At 43.8% G+C, this 12,258-nt stretch overlaps 1 protein-coding gene across 3 annotated transcripts in view; it reads left to right on the plus strand.

The window, feature by feature from the left end:
* The window catches only part of NDRG3 (NDRG family member 3), a 64,317-nt gene extending 62,531 nt beyond the window's left edge, over positions 1–1,786 (plus strand). For 2 of the 3 annotated variants that reach the window (XM_030212952.1, XM_030212953.1), the window contains one exon: positions 977–1,786. In XM_030212952.1, the coding sequence (XP_030068812.1) occupies positions 977–1,104 (128 nt within the window). In that variant the 3' untranslated portion in view covers positions 1,105–1,786. The remainder of the gene's footprint in view (positions 1–976) is intronic. The other variant, XM_030212954.1, reaches the window with a different exon arrangement.
* Positions 1,787–12,258: the final 10,472 nt, after the last annotated feature.

The following is a 12,258-nucleotide window of genomic DNA, read 5'->3' on the forward strand; positions in this document are numbered from 1 at the left end:
CACACAAATTGGAAGGGGGGACTCTAGAGAAGCCATAACAGCTACCATAGAATTTAAAAACTGAATCACACACATTCTTTTTGTTTTTTTTAAAGTCAAAAATATTCCAATCTTTGCTTTTCCTATTGTCAAAGGAGGGAGAAGAAAAGGTTTCCCTTAACCAAGACAACATTTTAGTTAAATGTAACCCCAAAGTGTCCCTTTTTCTCTCACTCTTTTACTGTTGCATCACAGCTGCTGGGCCTCCTTGAATCCCTCATTTTCCTTTAACCCTGATTTTCAGATTGACATTGGATATCAGAATTGCCATCTCGAAGGACAGATTGGAGGAGGAATTAAGGAGGGGGAGGTTGGAAGTGTCTGACTTCTTTTTCTTTGGGGGGGGGGGTCAACTAGCTATTTTAGAGATCTGACATTGAGAGAGAGAGAGAGAGAGAGGTCATACTATGAAGAAAAGCCACCACTTACTGAAAGGGAACAGAGGTGGGGGGGGGAGTGGAAACAGTAGGGGGAGAATCGCTGGCCTTTTTGGGGGGAATACAGCAAATCTTACCACCTTCAGATCTCCCCTCTAAAAAAAAAAACCACCTCTCAAAAAATAGATCTCTCTCCTCTCCAAGCTTTTTATTATAGTGATCATATGTATCCAACCCCCCCCCCTTGCTTTTTTTTTTTTTTGCTAAGAAACTAGGTTCTGTTTGCATAATATGATTATTTTGTGTATTTTTTTAAATGGGTTGCCCAGGCTGGTGTCCCAAGAAAGTACAGCTGGGGAGGGGGGTTGGGGGGGGGGGACTTGGAGTTCTGTGACCCAGCCAGCCCCACAGTCCCAAACAGGTGTTAACAGTTGATTCTAATGAACCAACTGTAACAAAACAAAAAAAAAAAGTATACTCTTGTGTTGTGAAAAATGTGTTATTCAAGTTTTGTTTTGTTTTTTTGGTCTTACAATGTGCTTTTTGTTTTTTCTTACCAGTGTCCACAGCTAGCATGACCAGATTGATGCAGTCCCGAACTCACTCCTTTTCTAGCGCTGCTGCATCTTTGGAGGGTCCTTGCAGCAACACCTTGGGAGAAGGGAGGGAGAGAAAACTACACCCATAATTTATATAACATTCCAGTGACAAAATGCTGGGTGCCGAAGACATCAGCTGAGCCTCAGGATTGTCCACAGGAGTATATATATATGTGTGTATGTGTGTGTGATATATTGCATTCTCTCACTTTTTTTTTGTGGCTGTAGAGGTGTTAATTTGTTTCTCACTGTTTTTGCAATTGTCAAATGTTTTATATGACACACCAAAATGGTTTTTGCTTTGTGATGTCACTGATACTTTTTTGTAAGCGGTGGGAGGGGGCACAGGACTTTGCTCCCCCCCCCCTTTTTCATTTGTTTTATTTTTTTGATCAGACAGAAATTGTGAAAAAGCTGTTCGTTAATTTGGGACTATTTGTCTTGCACAAAATGTGTTTCTTATAATCTATTATTTTTTTTAATCTTCTCTATTAAAATGTGTGTGTATAAATTTCTGACTTGAAAGCAACCCAAACCGCTGAAAATAAAAAAATGCCTGACTTTATTTTTTTGCATTTCACTCCAGTTCAGAGGGTGAATCCCACATGTGACTCTTGGGAATGTATTAAAAAATAATGATATCAGTTTTTTTGCCAGAATGGAAGTGGGGAACTACTTTCAGCTCTGGAAGCTCCCTGTCCCTGAAATTGGAACAGTCTGACTTAGCTTTGAAAATAAAAGGGGGGGGGGGGGGGGGACATGCAGATTGTCTTTAGTAAGCAACCTTAAACACATGGTGTCTGATGTTCCTTCCCTTTTCACATTCTGATGCCTTCCCACCTTTACAAACCTACATGCATTTTGGTGTTCTTTGGCATTGTGGTGGGGGGGTGGGGGGTGGGTGGGGGAGTTGTGTAACAGGAAAAACAAAACCCCCCAAAAAACATTCCAGATCTTTAAAGTTCACCCCCCACCCACACACAGTTCTACTTCCTTTTTGGTAGACAAATTTCACACCCTGGTTTATTGGGGGGGGGGGGGGGGGGGGGGGAATGACAGCTTGACTCCACCCCCAAAAATCCAGAGCAGAAAATATTTTTAAAAATTATGAGGTGTGGAGGGGGGTGAAAAGTTTTGTTATGGTGTAAACTTTAAACACTTTGTAAAAAAAAAAAAAATGGTGTGGTGGGGGGGGGGAGGGGATGACCAGATTTGAGCCGTTTCACTGGTACCTTTTGGCACTTTTTGTTGCAGTTGGAAAAGGTGGTTTGGAGTCAACTTGGAAAAAGAGTAATAACAAACTAATCTGAAATAATGGAAGAAATAACGTCTGATTGATTTGTAAAATGAACATCTGTACCTAACTTTTTGGTCCATATAGAAAATTCAGTTTTCTTCCAGGGGGGAGGGGGTGTACTTCTTTTTTTTTTTTTTTCTGTAAAATATGCAAGTAGCATTTTATTGTTAAGGACTTAATAACATCACTTGAACCAAAATCTTGTTGTTTTTTTTAAAGAGGCAAAGGGTGGGGGGGGGGGGGTGTTAGGTTGTGCAGGAAGGCCTTGTCACCCCCCCCCCCCCAATCCACACACAATCGCTGTGCAGCAATTCCACACGGCCATTATTTTTAGGCCCCTTGTATGACCAGCCCAGTTCCTCTCTCCTCTTTTGGAGAACTGCTTCCTAATGTGGCAGCAGTGTTGCCAGGTGGAAAATTTTTTTCCCACCCAATCCAGCGTAAAAACAGCCCAAAACCCGCCCAAACTCAAACCCCGCCCCTGACACCCCCGCCGTCATCAACCCCGCCCCTGCTGTCATCGGCCCGCCTCCCCCGTCATTGGCCCTGCCCAAAACGTCACTAACCCCGCCCCCCGCGGCCGAAAAAACCGCCCGAAAAACCGCGGAAAAGAAAAAAAAGAAGCCCAAAAAACCGCGACCTGCCGCAGGCAAAAATTTCCCGCAGCGGGTCGCGGAAAACCGCCCAATTGGGCGGGAAAACCGCCCACCTGGCAAACACTGTGTGGCAGCAGCATGAGATACAAACTGGAGCTTCCCCCCCTCCCCCCTCTCTTTTTTTTTTTTTGTCAAATTGTATTGGCCAGCCCAAATGCTAATATTCAGTGTAGTGGAGGAGTAGCCTAGTGGATAGTGCAGAGGATTTTGATCCTGGTGAACTGGCTTCAATGCCCACTGCAGTTCCTTATGACTCTGGGGAAGTCACTTAACCCTTCATTGCCCCAGGAACAAAATAACTGCCTGAAAATCATTTGATTGTAACCACAGAAAGGTGTTATACCAAGTCCCATTCCCTTTCCCTTACTTAACCACAGGCATAACTCTAACTAACGTGGCAGTCTGGAAGCGGAGCAGAATTGGGACAGACCCAGAAGTCCGGGCAAGTAGGATGGTAAATGATGTGGTCCTAGCTATGCCTGGTTAGTTATCCTGGGGCCAAGGAAGTGCTAGTAGTTAGAAACAGAGTTAAACATCACTGAATATTGGCCCAATAACTTATAGGTCTGGCTTGGGCAGCCCGAATTATACCTGGCTTTCCCATGTCTGAGTCAAGCATATAGGGACAGAGATTCAGACCGAGAGTCAGAAAAGCTAAGTCCAGATTTTCAATGCTACTACTACTACTACTTAACATTTCTAGAGCGCTACTAGGGTTACGCAGCGCTGTACAATTTAACAAAGAGAGACAGTCCCTGCTCAAAGAGCTTACAATCTAATAGACAAGTGAACAATCGGTCCGATAGGGGCAGTCAAAATGGGGCAGTCTGGATTCACTGAACGGTAAGGGTTAGGTGCCGAACGCAGCATTGAAGAGGTGGGCTTTAAGCAAAGACTTGAAGACGGGCAGGGAGGGGGCTTGGCGTAAGGGTTCAGGAAGGTTGTTCCAAGCATAGGGTGAGGCGAGGCAGAATGAGCGGAGCCTGGAGTTGGCGGTGGTGGAGAAGGGTACTGAGAGGAGGGATTTATCCTGTGAACGGAGGTTACGGGCGGGAACGTAAGGGGAGATGAGGGTAGAAAGATAGTGAGGGGCAGCAGACTGAGTGCATTTGTAGGTAAGAAGGAGAAGCTTGAATTGAATGCGGTATCTGATCGGAAGCCAGTGAAGTGACCTGAGGAGAGGGGTGATATGAGTATATCGGTTCTGGCGGAATATGAGACGTGCAGCAGAGTTCTGAACAGATTGAAGGGGGATAGATGGCTAAGTGGGAGGATGTGTCTGGTGACTGGCATTGAATATCCGGTTTATTTTTGGCCAGTTTAAAAATAACCGGCTAAGCAGATATTCAGTGCTAGTCAGTTATGTTTAAACCAGCCAAACATCTCTCACGTTTTCATATGGCCAAATATAGCCGCTAAACCACCTTTAAAAATTGGTGGATAGCCAGTGTTATCAGGCAATAAAACTGGCTATCTGCTAGCCAGGTGCCATTCCTGGCTGGCGCAATGGTGTTGAAGATCGGGGGGGGGGGGGGGGAGTAATTTATAGTTTATTGGTGCTTTCTATACCACTTGAACTGACAAGGCAGGGCTAAGCGGTTTACATACTGTAATACACATAAGAAATGGAAAAGAGCTCTATTTAATAGGAAAGAGCATTCACTGAGGGCCAGATGATCAAAAGAAAACGCCAGCGCTAGTGGCTGTTAGCACTATACTAGCGCCGGTGTTTGCTACCGCCCCATGATTAGAGCCCTCGAGCGCGTGAAACAACGCGCTCGAGGGCTCTTTGCGCAAGCAGCATGCAAATGCATGCTAAGCAGGGCATTAGGTATTCCTCCCCAATGATCAGCGGCCAGTGCACCAAAATTTGGGTCGCTGGCTCCGAGCTGGCGTTAAGGTTTGCCGATCATTGGGGAGGAATGGTGAGCCCTGTCTAGCATACAGTTGCATACTGGCAGGCCCCAGTTCCCCCCCAAAATCAAACCTGTCACCTGCCAACAGGAGGCTGGAGGTCCGGAGGACCTCCGGTCCCCCCCCCCCCCCCGACGATCCCACCCCCCCCAGGTTCAGGGAGGCCTGGAGATCCGGTGGGTCTCCAGCCCCCCCAGAAAATGGCAAGTGGCCGCCGGCCAAACCCTCCAGCCCCCCCCCCCCCGGTCGCTCGCTGGGTGGGAGAGGGTTTGGCCGGCGGCCACTTGACATTTTCTGGGGGTTTGGTGGGGCTGGAGACCCACTGGACCTCCAGCCCCCATTGCTCAGGGCAGGGGTAGATAGGGCCTGGTGGTCCCATGGACCTCCAGCCCTGTTGATAATGAGGGTTTGACAGGTTTGGAGTATTGTGTTCAGTTTTGGAGGTCGTACCTTGCGAAGGATGTAAAAAGAATTGAAGCCGTGCAAAGAAAAGCTACGAGAATGGTAAGGGATTTGCGTTACAAGACGTATGAGGAGAGACTTGATGACCTGAACATGTATACTCTGGAAGAAAGTAGAAACGGGTGATACGATACAGACGTTCAAATATTTGAAAAGTATTAATCCGCAAACAAACCTTTTCCGGAGATGCGAAGGAGGTAGAACGAGAGGACATGAAATTAGATTGAAGGGGGGCAAACTCATGAAAAATGTCAGGAAGTATTTTTTCACGGAGAGAGTAGTGGATGCTTGGAATGCCCTCCCGTGGGAGGTGGTGGAAATGAAAACGGTAACAGAATTCAAGCACGCGTGGGATAAACATAAAGGAATCCTGTTCAGAAGGAATAGATCCTAAGGAGCTTAGCCGAGATTGGGTGGTACAGCCGGTGGCGGGAGGTGGGGATAGTGCTGGGCAGACTTACACGGTCTGTGCCCTGAAAAGGACAGGTATAAATCAAGGTAAGGTATACACAAAAAGTAGTACATATGAGTTTATCATGTTGGGCAGACTGGATGGACTGTACAGGTCTTTTTCTGCTGTCATCTACTATGTTACTATGTTTTGACAGCCCCGACCTGTCAAACAAGTGCGGGAGGATTGTGCTGAGTGCATGCTTGGCACAATTCACCCGTACTTCTACCCCATGATCAGAGATATTTGCGCTGCTTAAATTTGCATGCATTATCTCTGATCATAGGTGCGGTAAAGCCCCCACGCTGTTCCAGCTCAATTTTTAGAGCGCTGTTTGGAACAGCGCAGGGCTTTTGATCATGAGTGTGTCAGTGTAAAACAGTGTTTCCCAAGTCTGGTCCTGGAGCACCTCTTGCCAGTCTGGTTTTCAGGATATCCACAATGAGTATACATGAAAGAGATTTGCATATAATAGGCGGTGTATTCAAATGAGACAAAAGGGAGGGTGAAAGGAAGTAGGCAGACCTTATTTCTCTGGAACTCCAAAAGCTTGTATGAAAAGATAAGTCGAGTTGAGATTTGAATTGTTTTAATGAAGTGGTACTACCGAGGGACAATTTGACATTGGGCTGCCTGAAAAAAAAAGAAAGCACATTGTCTAGTGGATTCAAGATATGCAAACTTCGGGGCTTGGGAGGATCAGGCGATGGTTGTTAACTGGAGGACTCGTGCTGGGGAATAAGGAATTGTGAGAGAAGAAACATAACCTGGAGAGCCTTAAAACTAAGAATACCAATCTTATATGTGATATGCTGGCAAACCAGTAGCCAATGGAACTGTTTTGGGAGTAAAAACTAATTTTTGGATTCAAAATGAGTTTCAAAACTAATTTTGGGAGTAAAATCTAATTTTGGGAGTGAAAACTAATTTAGGGAGTCAAAATGAGTTTCAAAACTAATTTTGGGAGTCAAAACTAATTTTGGGAGTAAAAAACTAATTTTTGGAGTCAAAATGAGTTTTAAAACTAATTTTGGGAGTAAAAACTAATTTTGGGAGTAAAAACTAATTTAGGGAGTCAAAACTAGGAATCAAAACTAATTTAAGGAGTCAAAACTAATTTAGGGAGTCAAAATAAAGTTAGGGAGTCAAAACTAGTAGAAAAAACTAATTTAGGGAGTCAAAACTAAATTAGGGAGTCAAAATGGGTTTCAAAATTAATTTAAAGAGTCAAAACTAATTTAGGGAGTCAAAATGAGTTTCAAAACTAATTTAGGGAGTCAAAATGGGAGTCAAAACTAATTTAGGGAGTCAAAACTAAGTTAGAGAGTCAAAACTAATTTTGGGAGTAAAAACTAATTTTGGGAGTCAAAATGATTTTTTTTTTTTTTTTTTTTGGTTTAAAGTAATTTTATTGATAACTCAAAGTAAGCATACACAATAATGCCAATTTACAAACAATAAAATACTATTCATGAACTATACAGCTTATAAACTACCCATACCCCCCCATCTCTCCCCTCCCCTTCCCATCCCCTCCATCCCACCCCTGTACCACTCAAATTCCAAAAACTTCGTATAAATTCAAGGAAGTACAACAGTACCAATAATCCAGAACTGTTTAGCAGATAACAGATTATGTATTGAACTTTATACTCTCTGTTACAAAACAAAGAGAATCAATATGCATTAATAAGTAAACTCCGACCCCTGGGACTTAGAATCTGAATATAAGGCATCCATATCTGAAGAAATTGTTTTCTACGTTTAGGTGACAACTTGGAATCTCTAGCCTCCCAAGATGCTAAAAGGTGCACCTGATTACGCCAATGCCAATAGGCGGGCGTTTCCGAGGAGGTCCAATATTGCAATATACACTTACGAGCTACCAAACTCAGCTTTCTGCATAGCAGAGTTGCAGGAGTACTCAAAGAGGCAAAAGCCCGTGGGTGGTCTAGCAAAAACTGTCTCTCCGTGCCCTCAATTTTATTCCCAAGTTTAATCAAAAACCCCCGAACTCGCTGCCAAAATGCTCGCACCCCTGGACACTGCCATAACGCGTGGTAAAAGGAGCTATGACCCCCCCCACACTTAGAACAAGCAGCATCAACCGTATCTGACACATGAGCCAATTGCGCTTTAGACATATAACCCCGAAGAACTATTCTATACCCACATTCTCTCAACCGTTCATCCGATACTAATAAGCGAATACTCTTTAAAGTAGCCTCCACATTCCATGAAGTCAATGAGGACCCCAGATCCTGTTCCCACTTATACTTAAGACCCTCAAATGTTCTCCGAGGCTTACACTTAACCAATGCTCCAAACAAATCAGAGACCGAATGTCTAGCAGTTTTCGTCCCTTCAAAAAATTCTCGAACCCGGTCCCCCAATCGACATCTCAAAGAAGCCTGATGCAAAGACTTCATATAATGCATGACCTGCGCATAAGCAAACCTATTACCCCAAGCTACTCCCACCTTGTCTTGAATAGCCTCAAATGGCAACAACTCCCCATTATTCTGCAACAAATGTTCTAAACGCACAACTCCCTGCCGTCCCCAGGCCCCAAAATTCGGATTGTCTATCCCTGCCTGAAACGCTATATTTCCTACTATCGGCAATAAGTCAGTGATATATGGATGTCCTCCCAGTCGCCGCACCCACCACTGCCATACCTCACGAAGCGGCTGTAGCAAGATGCTGTTTTTAAATCTAGGGGGTACCCTGCTCCTAGGCAGATGAAGAAGCGCCATTACATCATATGGAACAAAAAAGGCCTTTTCTAAATTTGTGGGTGTGTAAAAATGAGTCGATTCAAACCAATCCCCCAGATGACGCAATAAACACGCCTGATTATATAAGAATAAATCTGGTAATCCTATGCCACCTTGTTTCCAACTCCCAACTAACAATTCCTGACTGAATTTTGGCTTTTTCCCCGCCCAACAAAAACGACTAAAAAGACACATTATCCTTTTCAGATCTTTCTGCAACAAACGAACTGGCAAAGTTTGCAGAACATACAACCACCGGGGAAACAACGTCATCTTTATTAAATTTATACGCCCCATTAATGACAAAGGAAGATGCATCCAAGCATCCAACTTAACCTTAGTGTCATCAATTAGAACCTTCAAATTTATTTGATAGAGTACAGAGGTATCCATGGCAAGCCGAACCCCCAAATATTTGAAAGATTCATCAGCCCACCGCAATGGAAACTCAGGTCCCCAATCCCGCTGGTTCACTTCTGGGGAGGCTAAGACTTCAGACTTATCCAAATTTAATCTAAAGCCAGCATAATCCCCATATTCTCGAAACGTCTCCAACAATGCCTCCAACGATTCTCTTGGGTTCGTGATATGTACCAAAAGATCATCTGCAAAAGCAGCAACCTTGAACATTTGAGACCCCACATGTACACCCTTAACCAAGGGATTCTCCATAATATCTCTTATAAGGGGATCCAATGTCAAAACAAAAAGAAGCGGTGATAACGGGCACCCCTGCCTAGTGCCCCGCCGGATGGGAAAATTTTCTGATTCAAGCCCATTCACCAATAATGTTGCACTAGGATTAGCATAAAGTACACGGACCGCATCAACAAACCACCCAGAGAAACCATAACATTCTAAAGTATCAAAAAGGAACTCCCAGTGAACCTTATCAAAAGCTTTCTCCGCGTCAAAACTAATTAGCAATGACGCCAAGTGTCCCTGCGAGCTATATTCTAAAGAGGCCAAGATCGCTCGTAAATTTTTGCTCACGGCTCTTCCTCTTACGAACCCCACCTGACTATCATGTAACAGTCGAGGCAGCAAGCAACCCAATCTATTTGCTAAAATTTTCGCCAATAACTTTGTATCATAATTTAGTAAAGAGATAGGGCGATACGACATCGGTTCTAAAGGGTCTCTCCCAGGCTTAAGCAACAATATGATCTGTGCGTTGTTCAAATATGAAGGCATCTCCTGATTCCCTATTATATGATTCAAAAACCTAGTCAAGGCAGGCACAATTCCTTCCCCCAACAATTTGTAGAATTCTGCACGAAGTCCATCGGGACCCGGTGCCTTCAACAACGGGCTGCGAGATATGACCAAGCTAACCTCATCTTCAGTAATTAACCGATTAAGGCTACCCAACTCTTCTTTTGTAAGTTTCGGCAGCTTAAGATTGTCTAAGTATAACTGATTGGGCAGTCCCTCATCATTCGGAGAGGCATACAAAGTCTTGTAAAAAGCTCGGAAGGAATCACAAATAGCCTTATCAGATGTATGGAGACCTCCCCCCTCCCTCCTAAGGGCCAGAATAGTTCTATTCCCTCCCCGTGGCTTAATTAAACGCGCCATCAACTTACCCATCTTATTCTCGTACTTATAAAGCGAATAATGATAATAAACCTGAGATTTATGTGCCCTCCTCTGCAATAGCTCATTTAGCGCCGATTGGAGCTCTAACACACGCTGTTTATGGCTCTCCACGTGAGTCTCCCCAAACCGTTTGCGCGCTTGACAAAGTAACTTACTCAATCTTAATATCTCTCTATCTCGCGCCAACCGTACAAAATGCGCATGGCTGATAATTTCACCTCTAAGCACCGCTTTCGCCGCCTCCCAAAACAAAACCGGATCATCACGATGCTCCTGATTACATTCAGTATATGTTTTCCAACTACCTTGTAGACGTCCCTGTAATATTGGATCATGACTGAACTGTAAAGGAAATTGCCATTTAGATCCTTGTTGAACCACGCCCCCCGGAACCCACTCCACCTCGACCCACGCATGATCCAACACTGCATACGGTCCAATGGTTGCCCCCCTCACCCCACCAAAGAGTTGACGAGACACCAAAACGTAATCTATACGCGATTGGGTTGAGTGGGCACGCGAAAGGTGAGTATAATCTCTCTCTCCCGGATGTAAAACCCGCCAAACATCAATGAGATCCATCAGCTGGCACAGCTGCAAAAGTCCCCTGTTATTATAATAGGGGGACGAAGCCCCTGCAGCTGACCGATCCAAGGAGGGATCACAAACCGCATTAAAATCACCCCCCACCACTATGGCAGTGTGCGGCTGCTTCAGCAGAAAAGTTATCAGGGTATGAAAAAACCCTCGATCATATTTGTTAGGGGCATACACATTACAGATTAACAGCTTTTGCCTCCCAACCAACGCCTCCAAAATGACATAACGCCCTGCGGCATAAACCAAGAGCGGGGTAATTGATGATGCTATACCTTTTCTGAACAGTACCGCCACTCCACCCTTTTTCCCCTGTGCATGTGCCGCTACGCAATTCTCAACCCACCAAGTACTGAGTTTGGCATGCTCAACCTGATTCAGGTGAGTCTCCTGAAGAAGTGCAATATCAGACCTCTGCCTCTGCAGATGCTGCAAAATCTTGGATCGTTTAATCGGCGAATTTACTCCACCGACGTTCCATGAAATAATGCGTACTATAACAAAAATGAAGAAATACGATCATTTCCACGAAAAAGAAAAAATATATTGGCAGCCAAAGGGAACAGCCCAGCCTCTGCCCCTTCCAGCCTTTTCACCCAACTCCAAGCCCACCCACAAGCTCCCGCCCACACAAGATCAGAAAAGTGGTACCTAGTGCTGCCAGCCCTGAAATATATCCACCCAAGAGCTAGACTCCCATGTCCTACTATACACCCTCCCTCCCCTACTTCCCTCATCCCCCCTCCCCCCAACCCACACACCCCCCACCCCACACCCCCTTTCCCCCAATGCCAAGGCCCACCAAATGGGACCATCACTTCCCATTTTGGGAGTAAAAAATTAAATTTTGGAGTAAAAATGAGTTTTAAAACTAATTTTGGGAGTAAAAACTAATTTTGGGAGTAAAAAACTAATTTTTGGAGTCAAAATGAGTTTCAAAACTAATTTTGGGAGTAAAAACTAATTTTGGGAGTGAAAACTAATTTTTGGAGTCAAAATGAGTTTCAAAACTAATTTTGGGAGTAAAAACTAATTTTGGGAGTAAAAACTAATTTTTGGAGTCAAAATGAGTTTCAAAACTAATTTTGGGAGTAAAAAACTAATTTTGGAGTCAAAATGAGTTTCAAAACTAATTTTGGGAGTAAAAACTAATTTTGGGAGTAAAAAACTAATTTTTGGATTCAAAATGAGTTTCAAAACTAATTTTGGGAGTAAAAACTAATTTTGGGAGTAAAAAACTAAATTTTGGAGTCAAAATGAGTTTCAAAACTAATTTTGGGAGTAAAAACTAATTTTGGGAGTCAAAATGAGTTTCAAAACTAATTTTGGGAGTAAAAACTAATTTTGGGAGTAAAAAACTAATTTTTGGAGTCAAAATGAGTTTCAAAACTAATTTTGGGAGTAAAAACTAATTTTGGGAGTCAAAATGAGTTTCAAAACTAATTTTGGGAGTAAAAACTAATTTTGGGAGTAAAAAACTAATTTTGGAG

Source organism: Microcaecilia unicolor, chromosome 8, assembly GCF_901765095.1.
Source record: "Microcaecilia unicolor chromosome 8, aMicUni1.1, whole genome shotgun sequence".
NCBI classification, from domain to species: domain Eukaryota; kingdom Metazoa; phylum Chordata; class Amphibia; order Gymnophiona; family Siphonopidae; genus Microcaecilia; species Microcaecilia unicolor.